The sequence below is a fragment of the Oncorhynchus keta genome, unplaced genomic scaffold, assembly GCF_023373465.1.
Source record: "Oncorhynchus keta strain PuntledgeMale-10-30-2019 unplaced genomic scaffold, Oket_V2 Un_contig_24838_pilon_pilon, whole genome shotgun sequence".
In the NCBI taxonomy this organism is placed as follows: domain Eukaryota; kingdom Metazoa; phylum Chordata; class Actinopteri; order Salmoniformes; family Salmonidae; genus Oncorhynchus; species Oncorhynchus keta.
In genome coordinates, this window is record NW_026284120.1 from 14295 (window position 1) to 39230 (window position 24936).

The 24936-nt window shown below is 46.0% G+C and overlaps 1 protein-coding gene across 1 annotated transcript; it reads right to left on the bottom strand.

The window, feature by feature from the left end:
* Positions 1–1690: 1690 nt before the first annotated feature.
* LOC127922172 (hydroxysteroid dehydrogenase-like protein 2) lies at positions 1691–23458 on the bottom strand. The gene is given in 11 exon segments (XM_052505859.1): positions 1691–2505; positions 4027–4155; positions 9854–10063; positions 14131–14172; positions 14175–14323; positions 14533–14635; positions 14962–15065; positions 22046–22160; positions 22867–22965; positions 23172–23334; positions 23450–23458. Coding segments are annotated over 11 exon segments (1236 nt in total). The 3' UTR covers positions 1691–2392.
* Positions 23459–24936: the final 1478 nt, after the last annotated feature.

A 24936-nucleotide genomic window follows, 5' to 3' on the forward strand; every position in this document is an offset into this window, starting at 1 on the left:
ATTCGAACTTGCAACCTTTCGGTTACTAGTCCAACGCTCTAACCACTAGGCTACCCTGCCGCCCCTCCACTCTAACCACTAGGCTACCCTGCCGCCCTCCACTCTAACCACTAGGCTACCCTGCCGCCTCTACACTCTAACCACTAGGCTACCCTGCCACCCCTACACTCTAACCACTAGGCTACCCTGCCGCCTCTCCACTCTAACCACTAGGCTACCCTGCCACCCCTCCACTCTAACCACTAGGCTACCCTGCTGCCCCTCCACTCTAACCACTAGGCTACCCTGCCACCTCTACACTCTAACCACTAGGCTACCCTGCCACCTCTACACTCTAACCACTAGGCTACCTGCTGCCTCTACACTCTAACCACTAGGCTACCTGCTGCCTCTACACTCTAACCACTAGGCTACCTGCTGCCTCTACACTCTAACCACTAGGCTACCTGCTGCCTCTACACTCTAACCACTAGGCTACCTGCCGCCTCTACACTCTAACCACTAGGCTACCTGCCGCCTCTACACTCTAACCACTAGGCTACCTGCTGCCTCTACACTCTAACCACTAGGCTACCTGCTGCCTCTACACTCTAACCACTAGGCTACCTGCTGCCTCTACACTCTAACCACTAGGCTACCTGCTGCCTCTACACTCTAACCACTAGGCTACCTGCTGCCTCTACACTCTAACCACTAGGCTACCTGCCGCCTCTACACTCTAACCACTAGGCTACCTGCTGCCTCTACACTCTAACCACTAGGCTACCTGCTGCCTCTACACTCTAACCACTAGGCTACCTGCTGCCTCTACACTCTAACCACTAGGCTACCCTGCCACCCCTCCACTCTAACCACTAGGCTACCCTGCTGCCCCTCCACTCTAACCACTAGGCTACCCTGCCGCCTCTACACTCTAACCACTAGGCTACCTGCCGCCTCTACACTCTAACCAATAGGCTACCTGCTGCCTCTACACTCTAACCACTAGGCTACCTGCTGCCTCTACACTCTAACCACTAGGCTACCCTGCCACCCCTCCACTCTAACCACTAGGCTACCTGCCGCCTCTACACTCTAACCACTAGGCTACCTGCCACCTCTACACTCTAACCACTAGGCTACCTGTCACCTCTACGCTCTAACCACTAGGCTACCCTGTCACCTCTACCCTCTAACCACTAGGCTACCTGCCTCCTCTACGCTCTAACCACTAGGCTACCTGCCACCTCTACACTCTAACCACTAGGCTCCCTGCCACCTCTACGCTCTAACCACTAGGCTACCTGCCACCTCTACACTCTAACCACTAGGCTACCCTGCCACCCCTACACTCTAACCACTAGGCTACCTGCCACCTCTACGCTCTAACCACTAGGCTACCTCCTGCACTCTAAGCAAAATTAGAACTCTCCACACACCCCTTAAGAACACACTGCTGCTGTTCCATTTAACTATTTAACTTAAATCAAACCTTTATTTTATATACTATTGATTCATCTGCTCAAACCAAGACACTATTCATATTATATTTGTAACACTCATACTTGACATAACATTCATTTCTACTGTATCTTCCAGGTTGTAAATTCTACATGTCAGTTATTCAGCTGACGCGGTTATCCAGAGAGACACCCGAGTGTCCCGGGATTTACTGAACAATGTGAGCCACGACGACAAACAGAAACAGCAGTACAATTAGAGCAACGGGTTTATTAGAAAACTGCATGGTTAGAGAAGAAGAGGCAGGAGGGACAGTTCAGGACACATTCAGAGAGATGGAAAACGGCACATTTCGTTAGACATTCTGGGTATGTCCCATTTTAGACACGGGTTCCCTCTATTACAGGGTACCATTTTAGACACGGGTTCCCTCTATTACAGGGTACCATTTGACACACGGGTTCCCTCTATTACAGGGTACCATTTTAGACACGGGTTCCCTCTATTACAGGGTACCATTTTAGACAACACGGAACTTGTAAATCTATAACGTCCGAATTCAGAAATTGAGGCATCGTCGTGGAGTTCTCGGAATTCTCCGACCTGAAGAAATTTTTTTCACAAATTTTTGATGTTGTTTTTTTTGTTGTTGAATTTTTACCCCCTTTTTCATGGTGTCCAATTGTTTTAGTAGCTACTATCTTGTCTCATCGCTACAACTCCCGTACGGGCTCGGGAGAGACGAAGGTTGAAAGTCATGCGTCCTCCGATACACAACCCAACCAAGCCGCACTGCTTCTTAACACAGAGCGCATCCAAACCCGGAAGCACCAATGTGTCAGAGGAAACAGTCAGACTATAATTCAGATTATCATTTTTATTATATTATAAAGTTCCCAGTTGTCTTGAAGGCACCAGATGTAGTGAATAGGCATCTCCTCGTTGTTATAATTTAGAGTTTAGACTTCATCATGGACATCATCTTCTCCATCTTGATAGCCAGGGTCATGTCTCCTTTAATCATCAGCTTCCCTGACATAAAGGCCATGGTGGGCTTTAGTTTGCCTAGAGAGAGAGAACCACAACATGTTACGAGAGAGAGAGAACCACAACATGTTACGAGAGAGAGAGAACCACAACATGTTACGAGAGAGAGACAGAGAGAGAGAGAGAACCACAACATGTTACGAGAGAGAGAGAACCACAACATGTTACGAGAGAGAGAACCACAACATGTTACGAGAGAGAGAGAGAGAGAGAGAGAGAGAGAGAACCACAACATGTTACGAGAGAGAGAGAGAGAGAGAGAGAGAGAGAGAGAGAGAGAGAGAGAGAGAGAGAGAGAGAGAGAGAGAGAGAGAACCACAACATGTTACGAGAGAGAGAGAACCACAACATGTTACGAGAGAGAGAGAACCACAACATGTTACGAGAGAGAGAGACAGAGAGAGAGAGAGAGAGAACCACAACATGTTACGAGAGAGAGAGAGAGAGAGAGAGAGAGAGAGAGAGAGAACCACAACATGTTACGAGAGAGAGAGAGAGAGAGAGAGAGAGAGAGAGAGAACCACAACATGTTACGAGAGAGAGAGAGAGAGAGAGAGAGAACCACAACATGTTACGAGAGAGAGAGAGAGAGAGAGAGAGAGAGAGAGCCACAACATGTTACGAGAGAGAGACAGAGAGAGAGAGAGAGAGAACCACAACATGTTACGAGAGAGAGAGAGAGAGAGAGAGAGAGAGAGAGAGAGAGAGAGAGAGAGAGAGAGAGAGAGAGAGCCACAACATGTTACGAGAGAGAGAGAGAGAGAGAGAGAGAGAGAGAGAGAGAGAGAGAGAGAGAGAGCCACAACATGTTACGAGAGAGAGAGAGAGAGAGAGAGAGAGAGAGAGAGAACCACAACATGTTACGAGAGAGAGAGAGAGAGAGAGAGAGAGAGAACCACAACATGTTACGAGAGAGAGAGAGAGAGAGAGAGAGAGAGAGAGAACCACAACATGTTACGAGAGAGAGAGAGAGAGAGAGAGAGAGAGAGAACCACAACATGTTACGAGAGAGAGAGAGAGAGAGAGAGAGAGAGAGAGAACCACAACATGTTACGAGAGAGAGAGAGAGAGAGAGAGAGAGAGAGAGAGAGAGAGAGAGAGAGAACCACAACATGTTACGAGAGAGAGAGAGAGAGAGAGAGAGAGAGAGAGAGAGAGAGAGAGAGAGAGAGAGAGAGACACAACATGTTACGAGAAAGAGAGAGAGCCACAACATGTTACGAGAGAGAGAGAGAACCACAACATGAAGAAAGCGGCACCATGTGTATCACTAAAGAGAGAACTATAGTGGCAAAGACATCAGAAATAACTAATGAAAAAAAGCAAACGCGGCCGTGTTCATCAGGCAAACAGAAACGTTTCTCATTGGACCCGTCTAGAGTCAGTCATATTCAATAGGAACCAAATGTTGCAAAAATGGTTTGCTACGGTGAATAGGACCCAGGTGAGTGGCAGGTATTCCCCTTGCTGTTTCAGTTCTGTTTTCATCCGTTTCGTACCCAATGAACACGACCCAGCTATCCAGTCAGTCACACTAACCTGCAAACATCTTGGTGAAGTCGGCGCTGTCCATGGTCATGACCACGTCAGCTTTGACTGGGGGTTCTCCACTACCCGCACTGCCCCCACCGTTCTTCATGTCTATGAACCACACTCCTGCATGCTCACCTGGAACACAGACACACTACTATAGCCTCCCCTTCACAACAACTGAAGATGGAGACTAATGGACAGTCAAACATCACAAAATAATCACTTTCGGAGTTGCCTGCGTTGTCCACCGAGTGTAATGAAACAGGGGAGTAGGGGAAGTGATGAAACAGGGGAGCAGGGGAAGTGATGAAACAGGGGAGTAGAGGAAGTGATGAAACAGGGGAAGTGATGAAACAGGGGAGTAGGGGAAGTGATGAAACAGGGGAGTAGGGGAAGTGATGAAACAGGGGAAGTGATGAAACAGGGGAGTAGGGGAAGTGATGAAACAGGGGAGTAGGGGAAGTGATGAAACAGGGGAGTAGGGGAAGTGATGAAACAGGGGAGTAGGGGAAGTGATGAAACAGGGGAGTAGGGGAAGTGATGAAACAGGGGAGTAGGGGAAGTGATGAAACAGGGGAGTAGGGGAAGTGATGAAACAGGGGAGTAGGGGAAGTGATGAAACAGGGGAGTAGAGGAAGTGATGAAACAGGGAGTAGAGGAAGTGATGAAACAGGGGAAGTGATGAAACAGGGGAGTAGGGGAAGTGATGAAACAGGGGAGTAGGGGAAGTGATGAAACAGGGGAGTAGAGGAAGTGATGAAACAGGGGAGTAGAGGAAGTGATGAAACAGGGGAAGTGATGAAACAGGGGAGTAGGGGAAGTGATGAAACAGGGGAGTAGAGGAAGTGATGAAACAGGGGAGTAGAGGAAGTGATGAAACAGGGAAGTGATGAAACAGGGAGTAGGGAAGTGATGAAACAGGGGAGTAGGGGGAAGTGATGAAACAGGGGAGTAGAGGAAGTGATGAAACAGGGGAGTAGAGGAAGTGATGAAACAGGGGAAGTGATGAAACAGGGGAGTAGGGGAAGTGATGAAACAGGGGAGTAGAGGAAGTGATGAAACAGGGGAGTAGAGGAAGTGATGAAACAGGGGAAGTGATGAAACAGGGGAGTAGGGGAAGTGATGAAACAGGGGAGTAGAGGAAGTGATGAAACAGGGGAAGTGATGAAACAGGGGAGTAGGGGAAGTGATGAAACAGGGGAGTAGGGGAAGTGATGAAACAGGGGAGTAGAGGAAGTGATGAAACAGGGGAGTAGAGGAAGTGATGAAACAGGGGAGTAGAGGAAGTGATGAAACAGGGAAGTGATGAAACAGGGAGTAGGGGGAAGTGATGAAACAGGGGAGTAGAGGAAGTGATGAAACAGGGGAGTAGAGGAAGTGATGAAACAGGGGAGTAGAGGAAGTGATGAAACAGGGAAGTGATGAAACAGGGGAGTAGGGTAAGTGATGAAACAGGGAGTAGAGGAAGTGATGAAACAGGGGAGTAGAGGAAGTGATGAAACAGGGGAGTAGAGGAAGTGATGAAACAGGGAGTAAGAGGAAGTGATGAAACAGGGGAGTAAGAGGAAGTGATGAAACAGGGGAGTAGGGAAGTGATGAAACAGGGGAAGTGATGAAACAGGGGAGTAGAGGAAGTGATGAAACAGGGGAAGTGATGAAACAGGGGAGTAGGGTAAGTGATGAAACAGGGGAGTAGGGTAAGTGATGAAACAGGGGAGTAGAGGAAGTGATGAAACAGGGGAGTAGAGGAAGTGATGAAACAGGGGAGTAGAGGAAGTGATGAAACAGGGGAGTAGAGGAAGTGATGAAACAGGGGAGTAGGGGAAGTGATGAAACAGGGGAGTAGGGGAAGTGATGAAACAGGGGAGTAGAGGAAGTGATGAAACAGGGGAGTAGAGGAAGTGATGAAACAGGGGAGTAGAGGAAGTGATGAAACAGGAGAGTAGAGGAAGTGATGAAACAGGGGAGTAGAGGAAGTGATGAAACAGGGGAGTAGAGGAAGTGATGAAACAGGGGAGTAGAGGAAGTGATGAAACAGGGGAGTAGAGGAAGTGATGAAACAGGGGAGTAGAGGAAGTGATGAAACAGGGGAGTAGGGGAAGTGATGAAACAGGGAGTAGGGGAAGTGATGAAACAGGGGAGTAGGGGAAGTGATGAAACAGGGGAGTAGGGGAAGTGATGAAACAGGGGAGTAGGGGAAGTGATGAATGGCTTCTTATCCACAGAGGACCCGTGTGGGTACAGGGTTGTGTTGCATGAACTCTTATCCACAGAGGACCAGTGTGGGTACAGGGTTGTGTTGCATGACCTCTTATCCACAGAGGACCAGTGTGGGTACAGGGTTGTGTTGCATGACCTCTTATCCACAGAGGACCAGTGTGGGTACAGGGTTGTGTTGCATGACCTCTTATCCACAGAGGACCAGTGTGGGTACAGGGTTGTGTTGCATGACCTCTTATCCACAGAGGACCAGTGTGGGTACAGGGTTGTGTTGCATGACCTCTTATCCACAGAGGACCAGTGTGGGTACAGGGTTGTGTTGCATGACCTCTTATCCACAGAGGACCAGTGTGGGTACAGGGTTGTGTTGCATGAACTCTTATCCACAGAGGACCAGTGTGGGTACAGGGTTGTGTTGCATGACCTCTTATCCACAGAGGACCAGTGTGGGTACAGGGTTGTGTTGCATGAACTCTTATCCACAGAGGACCAGTGTGGGTACAGGGTTGTGTTGCATGGCCTCTTATCCACAGAGGACCAGTGTGGGTACAGGGTTGTGTTGCATGAACTCTTATCCACAGAGGACCAGTGTGGGTACAGGGTTGTGTTGCATGGCCTCTTATCCACAGAGGACCAGTGTGGGTACAGGGTTGTGTTGCATGAACTCTTATCCACAGAGGACCAGTGTGGGTACAGGGTTGTGTTGCATGACCTCTTATCCACAGAGGACCAGTGTGGGTACAGGGTTGTGTTGCATGACCTCTTATCCACAGAGGACCAGTGTGGGTACAGGGTTGTGTTGCATGAACTCTTATCCACAGAGGACCAGTGTGGGTACAGGGTTGTGTTGCATGACCTCTTATCCACAGAGGACCAGTGTGGGTACAGGGTTGTGTTGCATGAACTCTTATCCACAGAGGACCAGTGTGGGTACAGGGTTGTGTTGCATGGCTTCTTATCCACAGAGGATCAAGCAAAAACACACCTGATTCAACTACCAATGTTTTGAAGTCTAGGATTAGTTGAAATCAGGTGTTTCCTGGTTGGTAAGAACCAAAGCCTGTAGATATGATTGGACCCCCCCCTGTTATGATGAATAATAATGATCTGTTTATTTGAATAACTTCAGGTGAGGTGACGATAATCTTACATAAGACATGTTTGTAAGTTAACATTTGGAAATGAATAAAAAGGTATTATTTAAAGGGGTGGTATTATTTAAAGGGGTGGTATTATGTAAAGGGGTGGTATTATGTAAAGGGGTGGTATTATGTAAAGGGGTGGTATTATGTAAAGGGGTGGTATTATGTAAAGGGGTGGTATTATTTAAAGGGGTGGTATTATTTAAAGGGGCAGTATTATTTAAAGGGGCGGTATTATTTAAAGGGGCGGTATTATTTAAAGGGGTAGTATTATTTGGAACAGCCATGGGCTTAAAGGGTACACTCAGTAACCATTAAACACAGTCCGGAATTATTTTAATCAAATATTTTCTTTAAAAATACATTTTAAGTGATAACTTCACATGAGACTCATCTTTCATTTTATCTCCACAGTACATGTTAGAAAATGTTTAAAGTTAGATTTTGTTGGGTTTAGTAGGTACACTTTCCTCAACACCTAGTTGGCAGTCCTAGGGTTGTGACAACATACCATCTATACTAAAGGTCGACCGATAATGATTTTTCAACGCCGATACCGATTAATTGGCCGATTAATTAATTTATTTGTAATAATGACAATTACAACAATACTGAATGAACACTTATTTTAACTTAATATAATACATCAATTAAATCAATTTAGCCTCAAGTAAATAATGAAACATGTTAAAATTGGTTTAAATAATGCAAAAACAAAGTGTTGGAGAAGAAAGTAAAAGTGCAATATGTGCCATGTAAGAAAGCTAACGTTTCAGTTCCTTGCTCAGAACATGAGAACATATGAAAACTGGTGGTTCCTTTTAACACGAATCTTCAATATTCCCAGGTAAGAAGTTTTAGGTTGTAATTATTATAGGAATTATAGGACTATTTCCTTCTATACCATTTGTATTTCATTAACCTTTGACTATTGGATGTTCTTATAGGCACTTTAGTATTGCCAGTCTAGCAGTATAGCTTCCGTCCCTCTCCTCGCCCCTAACTGGGCTCGAAACAGCAACACAACGACAACAGCCACCATCAGAGCAGCGTTACCCATGCAGAGCAAGGGGAACAACTACTAGAAGGCTCAGAGCGAGTGACATTTGAAACGCTATTAGCGCGCTAACTAGCTAGCAATTTCACTTCGGTCACACCAGCCTCATCTCGGGAGTTGATAGGTTTGAAGTCATAAACAGCACAATGCTTGACGCACAACGAAGAGCTGCTGGCAAAACGCACGGAAGTGCTGTTTGAATTAATGTTTACCCGCCTGCTTCTGCCTACCATCGCTCAGTCAGATTATATGCAACGCAGGACACGCTAGATAATATCTAGTAATATCATCAACCATGTGTAGTTAACTAGTGATTATTATTGATTGTTTTATATAAGATAAGTTTAATGCTAGCTAGCAATTTACCTTGGCTTCTACTGCATTTGCGTAACAGGCAGTCTCCTTGTGGAGTGCAACGAGAGAGAGGCAGGTTGTTATTGCGTTGGACTAGTTAACTGTAAGGTTGCAAGATTGGATCCCCGAGCTGACAAGGTGAAAATATGTCGTTCTGCCCCTGAACGAGGCAGTTAACCCACTGTTCCCAGGCCGTCATTGAAAATAAGAATGTGTTCTTAACTGACTTGCAGAGTTAAATAAAGATTAAATAAAAGGTGGAAAAAATTAAATAATACAAAAATAATAATAATAAAAATCGGCACCAAAAATACAGATTTCCGATTGTTATGAAAACTTGAAATCGGCCCAAATTAATCGGTTGACCTCTAGTCTATACAGCGCCTTCGGAAAGTAATCAGACCGGTCGACCTCTGATCTATACAGCGCCTTCGGAAAGTGATCAGACCGGTCGACCTCTGATCTATACAGCGCCCGGAAAGTAATCAGACCCCTTGACCTTTTCCACATTTTGTTACAGCCTTATTCTAAAATGGAATAAGACTGGGGTGAAGGTTCACCTTCCAACAGGACAACGACCCTATGCACACAGCCAAGACAACACTGGAGTGGCTTCGGGACAAGTCTCTGAATGTCCTTGAGTGGCCCAGGCGGAGCCCGGACTTGATCGAACATCTCTGGAGAGACCTGAAAATATCTGTGCAGCAACACTCCCCATACAACCTGACAGAGCTTGAGAGGATCTGCAGAGAAGAATGGGAGAAACTCCCCAAATACAGGTGTGCCAAGCTTCTAGCTTCACACCCAAGAAGACTTGAGGCTGTAATCACTACCAAAGGTTCTTCAACAAAGTACCGAGTAAAGGGTCTGAATACTTATGGAAATGAATATGAAATGTTATTTTAATATAAATTAGCAATCATTTCTAATTCAGTTTTTGCTTTGTCATTATGGGGTGTTGTGTGTAGATTGAGGGGGAAAACCAATTTGATATTATTATGATCTTATCCTAAAATAAGTATTACAAACATTCATACAATGCTGAAAACAGGTTTCTTACCAGACAGGTCGAATTTGTAGACTCCTCCAGTGGATTTGACAATGTCCGGGTTGAGGACTCCCTTGATGATGTTGAATGTTTCTGCTATGGGCCCACTGGTAGCAGCGCTGCGTGGGTCACCCTTAACCACTGGGATGACAACCTGATCCCCCATGTTCTGCATCAGAGCCTCAGCCTCATCCAGGAAGAAGTCTGGGAGCAGTGCATTACCTGTGGAGAGACACACTGTTAGCATAACCCACCCGGCCAGAAGACGACTGGCCGCCCCTCGGGAGCCTGGTTCCTCTTTAGGTTTCCTCCTTTCCGTTTCTTAGTCACTGTGCGTCTGCATCATTGTCTCTTGGGGTTTTAGGGTAAAAATGGGACAACATAACCACACCTCTGCTCTGCGGACAACATAACCACACCTCTGCTCTGCGGACAACATAACCACACCTCTGCGGACAACATAACCACACCTCTGCTCTGCGGACAACATAACCACACCTCTGCTCTGCGGACAACATAACCACACCTCTGCTCTGCGGACAACATAACCACACCTCTGCTCTGCGGACAACATAACCACACCTCTGCGGACAACATAACCACACCTCTGCGGACAACATAACCACACCTCTGCGGACAACATAACCACACCTCTGCTCTGTGGACAACATAACCACACCTCTGCTCTGCGGACAACATAACCACACCTCTGCGGACAACATAACCACACCTCTGCTCTGCGGACAACATAACCACACCTCTGCTCTGCGGACAACATAACCACACCTCTGCTCTGCGGACAACATAACCACACCTCTGCTCTGCGGACAACATAACCACACCTCTCCTCTGCTCTGCGGACAACGTAACCACACCTCTGCGGACAACATAACCACACCTCTGCGGACAACATAACCACACCTCTGCGGACAACATAACCACACCTCTGCGGACAACATAACCACACCTCTGCGGACAACATAACCACACCTCTGCGGACAACATAACCACACCTCTGCGGACAACATAACCACACCTCTGCGGACAACATAACCACACCTCTGCGGACAACATAACCACACCTCTGCGGACAACATAACCACACCTCTGCGGACAACATAACCACACCTCTGTGGACAACATAACCACACCTCTGTGGACAACATAACCACACCTCTGTCGGACAACATAACCACACCTCTGTCGGACAACATAACCACACCTCTGTCGGACAACATAACCACACCTCTGTCGGACAACATAACCACACCTCTGTCGGACAACATAACCACACCTCTGTCGGACAACATAACCACACCTCTGTCGGACAACATAACCACACCTCTGTCGGACAACATAACCACACCTCTGTCGGACAACATAACCACACCTCTGTCGGACAACATAACCACACCTCTGTCGGACAACATAACCACACCTCTGTCGGACAACATAACCACACCTCTGTCGGACAACATAACCACACCTCTGTCGGACAACATAACCACACCTCTGTGGACAACATAACCACACCTCTGTGGACAACATAACCACACCTCTGTGGACAACATAACCACACCTCTGTGGACAACATAACCACACCTCTGTGGACAACATAACCACACCTCTGTGGACAACATAACCACACCTCTGTGGACAACATAACCACACCTCTGTCGGACAACATAACCACACCTCTGTCGGACAACATAACCACACCTCTGTCGGACAACATAACCACACCTCTGTCGGACAACATAACCACACCTCTGTCGGACAACATAACCACACCTCTGTCGGACAACATAACCACACCTCTGTCGGACAACATAACCACACCTCTGTCGGACAACATAACCACACCTCTGTGGACAACATAACCACACCTCTGTGGACAACATAACCACACCTCTGTGGACAACATAACCACACCTCTGTGGACAACATAACCACACCTCTGTGGACAACATAACCACACCTCTGTCGGACAACATAACCACACCTCCTTAAAACAGTCTAAGATGTTGGGGTGGAGGGGAAGAGGTTATAAACTGACATGTTTAATTATTTTAAGACGGTCATACTATAGATTATTTATTTAGCCATTTGATTTAGAATTATAGGTATAAAACAAAATATATATATATATAAAAATACATATTTGATAATATTGACTGGCCTTTAGTACCAAATCCCATAGAAACACATTGAAATGACATTCATAAATAGCAACAAGAAAGACGAGTCAAAACGTACATGAGGAAGAAAGACGAGTCAAAACGTACATGAGGAAGAAAGACGAGTCAAAACGTACATGAGGAAGAAAGACGAGTCAAAACGTACATGAGGAAGAAAGACGAGTCAAAACGTACATGAGGAAGAAAGACGAGTCAAACGTACATGAGGAAGAAAGACGAGTCAAAACGTACATGAGGAAGAAAGACGAGTCAAACGTACATGAGGAAGAAAGACGAGTCAAAACGTACATGAGGAAGAAAGACGAGTCAAAACGTACATGAGGAAGAAAGACGAGTCAAAACGTACATGAGGAAGAAAGACGAGTCAAAACGTACATGAGGATGAAAGACGAGTCAAAACGTACATAAGGATGAAAGACGAGTCAAAACGTACATAAGGATGAAAGACGAGTCAAAACGTACATAAGGATGAAAGACGAGTCAAAACGTACATAAGGATGAAAGACGAGTCAAAACGTACATAAGGATGAAAGACGAGTCAAAACGTACATAAGGATGAAAGACGAGTCAAAACGTACATAAGGATGAAAGACGAGTCAAAACGCATAAGGAAGAAAGACGAGTCAAAACGCATAAGGAAGAAAGACGAGTCAAAACGTACATAAGGAAGAAAGACGAGTCAAAACGTACATAAGGAAGAAAGACGAGTCAAAACGTACATAAGGAAGAAAGACGAGTCAAAACGTACATAAGGAAGAAAGACGAGTCAAAACGCACATAAGGAATAAAGACGAGTCAAAACATAAGGATGAAAGACGAGTCAAAACGCACATAAGGAAGAAAGACGAGTCAAAACGTACATAAGGAAGAAAGACGAGTCAAAACGTACATAAGGAAGAAAGACGAGTCAAAACGTACATAAGGAAGAAAGACGAGTCAAAACATACATAAGGAAGAAAGACGAGTCAAAACATACATAAGGAAGAAAGACGAGTCAAAACATACATAAGGAAGAAAGACGAGTCAAAACGTACATAAGGATGAAAGACGAGTCAAAACGTACATAAGGATGAAAGACGAGTCAAAACGTACATAAGGATGAAAGACGAGTCAAAACGCATTATAAGGAAGAAAGACGAGTCAAAACATACATAAGGAAGAAAGACGAGTCAAAACGTACATAAGGAAGAAAGACGAGTCAAAACATAAGGAAGAAAGACGAGTCAAACGTACATAAGGATGAAAGACGAGTCAAAACGTACATAAGGATGAAAGACGAGTCAAAACATACATAAGTAAGAAAGACGAGTCAAAACATACATAAGTAAGAAAGACGAGTCAAAACGTACATAAGGAAGAAAGACGAGTCAAAACATAAGGAAGAAAGACGAGTCAAAACGTACATAAGGAAGAAAGACGAGTCAAAACGTACATAAGGAAGAAAGACGAGTCAAAACGTACATAAGGAAGAAAGACGAGTCAAAACGTACATAAGGAAGAAAGACGAGTCAAAACGTACATAAGGAAGAAAGACGAGTCAAAACGTACATAAGGAAGAAAGACGAGTCAAAACGTACATAAGGAAGAAAGACGAGTCAAAACGTACATAAGGAAGAAAGACGAGTCAAAACATACAGGTTGGAAGTGTCTGTCCGAAATCTACGAGATATAAGAAAGCTCAGGAAACAAACTGTATGTAATTGTATCTGGTGGGGGGGGGGGTGGTGGCACAAAACTACATCAATACTTCCATTCATTTTCTTTAAAACTGGTACCCGGTTACCTTCAGACGAGGGCTGTGGCACGCGTGGGGGTCGTAGAGGAGGTCATATCAGTTTATGGGCCTATTTTCGGGAACGTCCAACGGGCTGACAAATACCGCTGCAGCTCGGCCAACTTCCACCGCAGATCCATCCAATGAAATAAACATCTCTCATCTTAAAACTGACTGGTTCAGACGGTGATTTCTGTATTATGTCACTGATATTGACCCACCAGCGCATCAAGAGACTCTAGGGGGTGGAAGGATTACTGTATCAGGCTGTTTTACACCTGTGCCGTTAATTAAACCTCACATCGCCGTGCACGTACCTGGAGCGACGGCGTAAATGTCAAAGTCTTTAATTCCTCGGTCTTCAGAATCTCCTCGTCGATGAGGAAGTTTCCGGTGTAGCTGCGTGGCTTCCCGAGGATGGCGTAGGCTGCGTCTGACATGATGTCAACGTTGCGACACTGGTTACCCACCTCCGCGCCACCGAGCATTTCCATAGCAGCAGTCTGATGGCTGGAGGACACGGCGCAACATTCATTAAGAAAAATAAATACATCTTTCTTTGAATTAAACCAGTTTTTATTTTAAATTACTTCAAAATACATTATTTTAGAAAGAACTGATGAGATTTCAGATGACAACAAAGAGACAAACTAGTCTTCTCGTGTCTACTTGTGGGTCATTAAAACGGGTTAAACCGTGTAAATGATATCTTACAACACATACCCGTCTTAGGCCACAAGGCATTGACAGCGATGGACCCTCTGAACTCTTCGGCCATGCCCAGAACACACATGGACATGCCATACTTGGCCATTGTGTACGCTAAAAGGGAAAACATCATCAACAACAACAACAACAACAACGAACAGGTTAAAAACACAAGTCAGTGATTTGAAAACAAGATCTTTCTCAGTGCAGAGCAAACAGAGTGGGTACGGTCCCAACAAGCTCTCCTTTCTCCTCAACTTGTTCACTACTACCCACAAATCGAAAAAAAAAAAAAGCATTGGATTGGTGGAGGCAGGTGCTAAAGGGAGTTTCCATCTTATTTCTTATAGAAGCCATTTTCTGTTTAAAATCAGTGAAGGGAAGTTTGGGTAAAAAGGACTGATAGTCGAGACTCAGACAGCGGATGAAGCCTTCCTTACCCGTGTGGTTTTTGAACCAGATGGGGTTCAGGTTAAGGGGTGGGCTGAGGTTCAGGATGTGAGGGTTCTTACTCTTCAACAGATGTGGGATGCACAGCTTAGACCTGGCAAAACAACAAGTCAGAAATACATTTTTTCAGAAAAGGCTTCTTCGTCGAATGAAACCCTCTCGAAGTACTGAGTCAAGGGTCCGAATACTTATGCAAATGTCATTTTTATGATATACACTAAAATCAACATTTCTGAAAACCTGTTTTTGCTTTGTCATTATGGGGTATTGTGTGTAGATAGATTGAGGGGATTTAAAAATAAAAATAAAATTTTTTAGAATAAGGCTGTAACGTAACAAAATGTGGAAAAAGTGAAGGAATTAAGCGCAAGGACAGAGAGAGAGGGAGAGTATCGGTGACTTTGCATACAGTTACCGCTCCCTGTGCCGACGGTGGAAACCTGGCACTGAGGAGGAAGGAGTCATTAAATTGATCTTGAAGAACATCATTCCGGCCAGTCAACTCAGAAAGAGTCTGACTGGTTAGACTGGGACAGCAGTTTGAGAAGGGTAGAGGATGTCAACAGCAATATGAACAGAGAAAGAAACATGCTAGAACCACAGCCAGAGTCTCTCCAGTCAAGACCCCTCAACACTTGTTGAGTGCGGTCTTCATGCCTGCATCGGTTTGTGCTGGTAAATAGACAGCAATGAAAATTAGATAAACTCTTGGGAAATAGCGTACTCTACAGTTTATCATGAGGTATTCTACCTCAGGCCAACAAAACCTTGAGCATTCCTTAATAGTAGAGCTCACGCACCAGCGGGTGTTGACAAAATGACAACACCAACCCTCATCTTACTAGAAGTCGCTGTGCCGTCTTGCCGAGGCACGGAAAACCCAGCCAACTGTAGATTTTTATTTTATTTCACCTTTATTTAACCAGGTAGGCTCGTTGAGAAAAATGTTCTCATTTGCAACTGCGACCTGGTCAAGATTAAGCAAAGCAGTTCGACACATATAACAGAGTTACACATGGAACAAACTAAACATACAGTCAATAATACAGTAGAACAAAAGAAAACAAAAAGTCTATATACAGTGAGTGTAAATGAGGTCAAACAAGGGAGTTAAGGCAATAAATTGGCCACGGTGGCGAAGTAATTACAATATGGCAATTAAACACTGGAATGGTAGATGTGCAGAAGATGAATGTGCAAGTGGAGATACTGGGGTGCAAAAGGAGCAAAATAAATAAATACAGTATGGGGATGAAGTAGATAGATGGGCTGTATACAGATGGGCTATGTACAGGTGTAGTGATCTGTGAGCTGCTCTGACAACTGGTGCTTAAAGCTAGTGAGGGAGATGTGAGTCTCCAGCTTCAGTGATTTTTGTAGTTTTGCATTATCCATGTCCTCGTTCTGCCAAGACTGAAACATAAGATATTACAGTTTTTAAATGTCCCTTTGGTAGGATAGTCTTGAATGGCACTTTTCCAGTTTATTCTCCAGTAGGATGGATTGTAAAGGCAGATTATCCACTCGCACTCGCATCTCACCAAGCACCCGTATCGTTGGGCCTGGTCCGAGAAGGGAGCCGTAAATCTTTCACCTGCGATTTGTAAATAATAAAAAATAATTACAAAGTTTTTTTGGCCAGTCCGAGGTGAGTAATCGCTGTTCCAGAAGCTCTTTCACAAGAGACGGTGGCAGAAACATTATGTACAACAACAACAAAAAGGTAAACAATGCAACAAAACAAAAACCGAACAGCACAATTGGTTACGGAACTCGTAAACGGCAGCCATCTCCTCCGGCGCCATTACCACTTCCAGGTCAGTGATCGGGTGTCGCTACACTTCCAGGTCAGTGATCGGGTGTCGCTACACTTCCAGGTCAGTGATCGGGTGTCGCTACACTTCCAGGTCAGTGATCGGGTGTCGCTACACTTCCAGGTCAGTGATCGGGTGTCGCTACACTTCCAGGTCAGTGATCGGGTGTCGCTACACTTCCAGGTCAGTGATCGGGTGTCGCTACACTTCCAGGTCAGTGATCGGGTGTCGCTACACTTCCAGGTCAGTGATCGGGTGTCGCTACACTTCCAGGTCAGTGATCGGGTGTCGCTACACTTCCAGGTCAGTGATCGGGTGTCGCTACACTTCCAGGTCAGTGATCGGGTGTCGCTACACTTCCAGGTCAGTGATCGGGTGTCGCTACACTTCCAGGTCAGTGATCGGGTGTCGCTACACTTCCAGGTCAGTGATCGGGTGTCGCTACACTTCCAGGTCAGTGATCGGGTGTCGCTACACTTCCATCCGTACTTAAAAGCTGAAAAAATAATTCTTAGCCAAGCTCACTCCTAAATGGCAAGAACCATATAGGATTGTGGAGCAGAATGGCCCTCCGAACTACCGAGTGGTGAAGATATGGCACTTGCATCCTTGGAAAACAGTTTGCCCGGTGCAATGTTGAGATGTTCTCTGAATCGTTCAACGCAAACGGACGTTGAATTTCTAGTGGTGGCCTAGTGGTTAGAGCATTGGACTAGTAACCGAAAGGTTGCAAGTTCAAATCCCCGAGCTGACAAGGTACAAAATCTGTCGTTCTGCCCCTGAACAGGCAGTTAACCCTCTTTTCCAGTCTGACATTGAAAATAAGAATCTGTTCTTAACTGACTTGCCTAATCAAATAAAGGTACAATTTTAAAAAATATGGCCGTTGTCCATGTCTCACGCCTTAAGGCTTGTTACCCCTTAGCCGAGGAATTGGAGGAGATTGAACAGCGCAAGGTCCTGAATATATTTAAAGAAGAAAGTGATGGATGTGTTTCTCGGATTCCCCGACGACATCTCACACGTTAAGTCCCGTTAGCCCTCAGCTGATGTCATGAATATCATTGAGGAGTAAAAGTGAGGAAGACTTTTCTCAGTTTCCCAGACCAATATGTACCTTCCATTGCATTGGTAGCCTTTTTCCAAGGGGAAGGGGTGTGTGTGTGACGGCCCTGAATTTGTCTAAACCGTCTCAGTGCTTCTCCTCCCGATGGCGTGCTTTCCCTTCAATTCCCTATTAAAAAGCCAGCATCAGATGAGCAAAAGTTTGGGGTGACAGTGGTGCGAATGAGGAACCCTCAGTTCCAAAGCTCCTCTGTTGTGTTGCAAGACTACTTATCTCCTTTGGTCTCCGCTGTGGCCTCTCTCCTCTGAAGATCTGTTGGTAGATGGGATGGGCTGACTGTCCCCACTGACGACAACCTTTTCCCCCTCCTCTCCTCTGAAGATCTGTTGGTAGATTGGATGGACTGACTGTCCCCACTGACGACAACCTTTTTCCCCTCCTCTCCTCTGAAGATCTGTTGGTAGATGGGATGGACTGACTGTCCCCACTGACGACAACCTTTTTCCCCCTCCTCTCCTCTGAAGATCTGTTGGTAGATGGGATGGACTGACTGTCCCCACTGACGACAACCTTTTTCCCCTCCTCTCCTCTGAAGATCTGTTGGTAGATGGGATGGGCTGACTGTCCCCACTGACGACAACCTTTTTCCCCCCTCCTCTCCTCTGAAGATCTGTTGGTAGATTGGATGGACTGACTGTCCCCACTGACGACAACCTTTTTCCCCTCCTCTCCTCTGAAGATCTGTTGGTAGATGGGATGGACTGACTGTCCCCACTGACTACAACCTTTTTCCCCCTCCTCTCCTCTGAAGATCTGTTGGTAGATGGGATGGACTGACTGTCCCCACTGACGACAACCTTTTCCCCCTCCTCTCCTCTGAAGATCTGTTGGTAGATGGGATGGACTGACTGTCCCCACTGACGACAACCTTTTTCCCCTCCTCTCCTCTGAAGATCTGTTGGTAGATGGGATGGACTGACTGTCCCCACTGACGACAACCTTTTCCCCCTCCTCTCCTCTGAAGATCTGTTGGTAGATGGGATGGACTGACTGTCCCCACTGACGACAACCTTTTCCCCCTCCTCTCCTCTGAAGATCTGTTGGTAGATGGGATGGACTGACTGTCCCCACTGACGACAACCTTTTTCCCCCTCCTCTCCTCTGAAGATCTGTTGGTAGATGGGATGGACTGACTGTCCCCACTTCCCCCTCCAGACGGTATTTAATTTGTTTTATTGCGATTTACACCACGTTGGTTGACAGTTGGTTTATAGTGTTTAGTTGTAGGTGAAGATGTACTGACATTTACTGATCATGTTTATAACAATCTGATTGTATGAATGAGACCGGTTTTACACATGTATTTATTGCGTGACTGAAGGTCAGTTGGTTTCCCTCAATCATTTACCGGGACAATATTTTTTACGCCCGAGGTACGGGACATTAAGAGGTATGCCCGAGGTACGGGACATTAACCTCTTGCTCCTACCTGGCACGCAGGCATCCCATCTAGAGCTCTGGAAATGCAAATGCAAATGCGCTACGCTAAATGCTAATAGTATTAGTTAAAACTCAAACGTTCATTACATTTACATTACATTTAAGTCATTTAGCAGACGCTCTTATCCAGAGCGACTTACAAATTGGTGCATTCACCTTATGACATCCAGTGGAACAGCCACTTTACAATAGTGCATCTAAATATTTTAGGGGGGGGGTGAGAAGGATTACTTATCCTATCCTAGGTATTCCTTAAAGAGGTGGGGTTTCAGGTGTCTCCGGAAGGTGGTGATTGACTCCGCTGTCCTGGCGTCGTGAGGGAGTTTGTTCCACCATTGGGGGGCCAGAGCAGCAAACAGTTTTGACTGGGCTGAGCGGGAACTGTACTTCCTCAGTGGTAGGGAGGCGAGCAGGCCAGAGGTGGATGAACGCAGTGCCCTTGTTTGGGTGTAGGGCCTGATCAGAGCCTGGAGGTACTGGGGTGCCGTTCCCCTCACAGCTCCGTAGGCAAGCACCGGCAGGGTATTGAATTAAAGCTACACTCGTTGTGAATCCAGGCAACAAGTCAGATTTTTAAAATGCTTTTCGGCGAAAGCATGAGAAGCTATTATCTGATAGCATGTAACACCCCAAAAGACCCGCAGGGGACGTAAACAAAATAATTAGCATAGTCGGCGCTACACAAACCGCACAAATAAAATATAAAACATTAATTACCTTTGACCATCTTTGTTGGCACTCCTAGATGTCCCATAATCACTATTGGGTCTTTTTTCGATTAAATCGGTCCATATATAGCCTAGATATCGATCTATGAAGACTGTGTGATAAACGAAAAAAAAAATAGCGTCTTATAACGTAACGTTTTTTTTTTATTAAAAAAGTCGACGATAAACTTTCACAAAACACTTCGAAATACTTTTGTAATGCAACTTTAGGTATTAGTAAACGTTAATAAGCGATCAAATTGATCACGAGGCGATGTATATTCTATAGGGTACGTCTGGAAATAATGTCCGTGTATTTCTCAACCAAAATATCCGGTCGGAGACCTGAAGAAAAAGCCTGTCTCTTGTTCGTTTGACCAAGAAACAAAGAATTGGCAAATGACAAGACTGTTGACATCGTGTGGAAGCTGTAGGTACTGCAACCTCAGCCCTATTAAATGTCGTTCGCCCATAACAATGGGTTGAAGTGGCGGATGGATATAAATTTTCCACTTTCAGTGATCAGATTTTCCTGCACTTTTCGATGAAACGCACGTTCTCTTATAGTCACAGCCGTGATTTAACCAGTTTTATAAACGTCTGAGTGTTTTCTATCCACACATACTAATCATATGCATATACTATATTCCTGGCCTGAGTAACAGGGTGCTGAAATGTTGCGCGATTTTTAACAGAATGTTCGAAAAAGTAGGGGGTAGGAGTAACAGGTTAAGAGGTATGCCCGAGGTACGGGACATTAAGAGGTATGCCCGAGGTACGGGACATTAAGAGGTATGCCCGAGGTACGGGACATTAAGAGGTATGCCCGAGGTACGGGACATTAAGAGGTATGCCCGAGGTACGGGATCATTTACAAGTGAAAGATATTATTTTGAGATTGTGATGTTATTGTGCATTATCATTTATGTTGGTAATACAACCAATAGATAAACAGTTGTTTTGAAGTTATTTCTAATGGTTTGAAGGGTTTATGGAAAGATGATTTTCCTTTCTGACTCCTACAAAAGGTAGTCAGTCAGCTGATGACCCTGTACTGACGGCCCTGTACTAAAAAAGGTAGTCAGCCCTGTACTACAGAAGGTAGTCAGCTGATGACCCTGTACTGACGGCCCTGGACTACAGAAGGTAGTCAGCTGATGACCCTGTACTACAGAAGGTAGTCAGCTGATGACCCTGTACTGCAGAAGGTAGTCAGCTGATGACCCTGTACTACAGAAGGTAGTCAGCTGATGACCCTGTACTACAGAAGGTAGTCAGCTGATGACCCTGGACTACAGAAGGTAGTCAGCTGATGACCCTGGACTACAGAAGGTAGTCAGCTGATGACCCTGTACTGCAGAAGAGAGTCAACACATTGCAGCTCAGTTTATACTGCCACCTGCTGGCATGAAATAGTGATGAATAAACAATTACTTCTTAACGTTAAGATCACCGTATTCTTCAAGGTCCCAACCCATGGAACACACGTGTGTGTGTGTGTGTGTGTGTGTGTGTGTGTGTGTGTGTGTGTGTGTGTGTGTGTGTGTGTGTGTGTGTGTGTGTGTGTGTGTGTGTGTGTGTGTGTGCGTGCGTGCGTGCGTGCGTGCGTGCGTGCGTGCGTGCGTGCGTGCGTGCGTGCGTGCGTGCGTGCGTGCGTGCGTGCGTGCGTGCGTGCGTGCGTGCGCGCGCGCGTGCGCGTGCGTGGACATCTAGGATTTGATACCAGTAACCCTCCAGTTGCCAGCTCATTTCCCACCAGATCTTCCCCATCAGACCCGGGATTCAAACTGGCAACGGGTTACCGGCTCGCTCCTAACTGCTAGGCGACCAATACCAATGCTTAGAGAGTTTTCTAGAATAAATCAAGAATAGCACACAATCAAACGGATTGCATAGATGACGGCCAAGTCGACCATCCCGTTTGTTAGCAGGTATTCAGGTATTCAGGTATTCAGGTATTCAGGTATTCAGGTATTCATTCACTCACGTCAGATAGGTCCCTCTGAGGTTGACGCCCAACATGAGGTCCACTTTCTTCATGGGCGTCTCCAGGGTCCCCGTCAGATTAATGGCACTGGCATTGTTCACCAGGATATCAATACCTGGATACAGACTTATGTTCAAACAAGGGACACTTCACTTTTACAAATGAAAAAGTCTTGTCAGATGTTTTCAGATCTCAAAAGTAGACTAATTTCAAGACGAAATGACGTTCAAATGACATTGTTTGTGTAGATCCGGCTATACGCCTAAATCCACAAACAAACAAACAAACGGAAAAGATAAGCCCAGTTTAATCTCGTGGACAGATCAACGTAAACATAACTGATAGAATCTGTCAGGAAAGAACAGAATACGTTAGCTAACAAGATTCGACCCGTAATTTGCAAAGGGAGAAGGTGGAGCTCCTGGTTCTAGTTCTCCTGGTTTCCCTTCTTACCCGAATGGACCCAGAACTTAACGGAGCAGCCCACCAATTACGCAATATTTTATTTATTTATCTAGTTAAGCCAGATAAGAACAAATTCTTATTTACAATGACAGGCCTACACCGGCCAAACCGTAACCCGGACGATGCTGGGCCAATTGTGCACCGACCTATGGGACTCCCGATCACGGCCGGATGTGATACAGCCCAGGATCGAACCAGGCTCTGTAGTGACGCTTCTAGCACTGTGATGCAGTGCCTTCCTTTACTTTAGTTCTGCGTTAACCAATATTTAAAACGCGGTCTAATTGACTAATGCTCTTGGTTATTCTGTGCTTTTTTCCCCTTCATTTGGGGTGTAATGTCTCGTTGTTACTCACCTCCAAACTTCCGCACGGCCTGATCCACTGCCTCGCCGATCTGCTTCTCATCTCTGACGTCTACGATACAAGGCAAAGCTTTGCCTCCCAACGCCTCGACTAGGCAACACGCACAGGGATAAGCAACACATACCAATGCACTTATTATCACAGAATTCACAAAGTCAAGAAGCTCAAGAATTCCTGGTAAACTGGGAGGGACTAAATGGTGAAAATAGACGGAAAGTTACATGTCAGAAGTGTGAAAATGTGGTCGAAGCCTAAAGCCAGATAAAAGCTAAAGGTAAAAGTCAAGCTGTACTCACTTTCTTCTGCAGCGGTGTAGATGGTTCCGGGTAGTTTGGGGTGGGCTTGTGCTGTTTTAGCAGCTATGACAACATTGGCACCATCCTTAGCAGCTTTGAGTGCGATGGCTTTGCCAATACCACGACTTGCCCCTGTAATGAACAGGGTTTTCCCGCTAGCTTCCTGTAGTTCACAAACAACAAAGGAACAGGTTGTTCGTCAGGATGGGTTCAGGAGGACTGCTGCCACTACATTGTGCATTAGGTCAGGATGGGTTCAGGAGGACTGCTGCCACTACATTGTGCATTAGGTCAGGATGGGTTCAGGAGGACTGCTGCTGCCACTACATTGTGCATTAGGTCAGGATGGGTTCAGGAGGACTGCTGCCACTACATTGTTCATTAGGTCAGGATGGGTTCAGGAGGACTGCTGCCACTACATTGTGCATTAGGTCAGGATGGGTTCAGGAGGACTGCTGCCACTACATTGTGCATTAGGCCAGGATGGGTTCAGGAGGACTGCTGCCACTACATTGTTCATTAGGTCAGGATGGGTTCAGGAGGACTGCTGCCACTACATTGTGCATTAGGTCAGGATGGGTTCAGGACTGCTGCCACTACATTGTGCATTAGGTCAGGATGGGTTCAGGAGGACTGCTGCCACTACATTGTGCATTAGGTCAGGATGGGTTCAGGAGGACTGCTGCTGCCACTACATTGTGCATTAGGTCAGGATGGGTTCAGGAGGACTGCTGCTGCCACTACATTGTGCATTAGGTCAGGATGGGTTCAGGAGGACTGCTGCTGCCACTACATTGTGCATTAGGTCAGGATGGGTTCAGGAGGACTGCTGCTGCCACTACATTGTGCATTAGGTCAGGATGGGTTCAGGAGGACTGCTGCCACTACATTGTGCATTAGGTCAGGATGGGTTCAGGAGGACTGCTGCCACTACATTGTGCATTAGGTCAGGATGGGTTCAGGAGGACTGCTGCCACTACATTGTGCATTAGGTCAGGATGGGTTCAGGAGGACTGCTGCTGCCACTACATTGTGCATTAGGTCAGGATGGGTTCAGGAGGACTGCTGCCACTACATTGTGCATTAGGTCAGGATGGGTTCAGGAGGACTGCTGCCACTACATTGTGCATTAGGTCAGGATGGGTTCAGGAGGACTGCTGCCACTACATTGTGCATTAGGTCAGGATGGGTTCAGGAGGACTGCTGCCACTACATTGTGCATTAGGTCAGGATGGGTTCAGGAGGACTGCTGCCGCCACTACATTGTGCATTAGGTCAGGATGGGTTCAGGAGGACTGCTGCCGCCACTACATTGTTCATTAGGTCAGGATGGGTTCAGGAGGACTGCTGCCGCCACTACATTGTGCATTAGGTCAGGATGGGTTCAGGAGGACTGCTGCCACTACATTGTGCATTAGGTCAGGATGGGTTCAGGAGGACTGCTGCCACTACATTGTGCATTAGGTCAGGATGGGTTCAGGAGGACTGCTGCCACTACATTGTGCATTAGGTCAGGATGGGTTCAGGAGGACTGCTGCCACTACATTGTGCATTAGGTCAGGATGGGCTCAGGAGGACTGCTGCCACTACATTGTGCATTAGGTCAGGATGGGTTCAGGAGGACTGCTGCTGCCACTACATTGTGCATTAGGCCAGGATGGGTTCAGGAGGACTGCTGCCACTACATTGTGCATTAGGCCAGGATGTAAGAAATTAGAGCAAAAATCCATACAGAACACCTTCGGGAGGTGGCATCATCCAATCA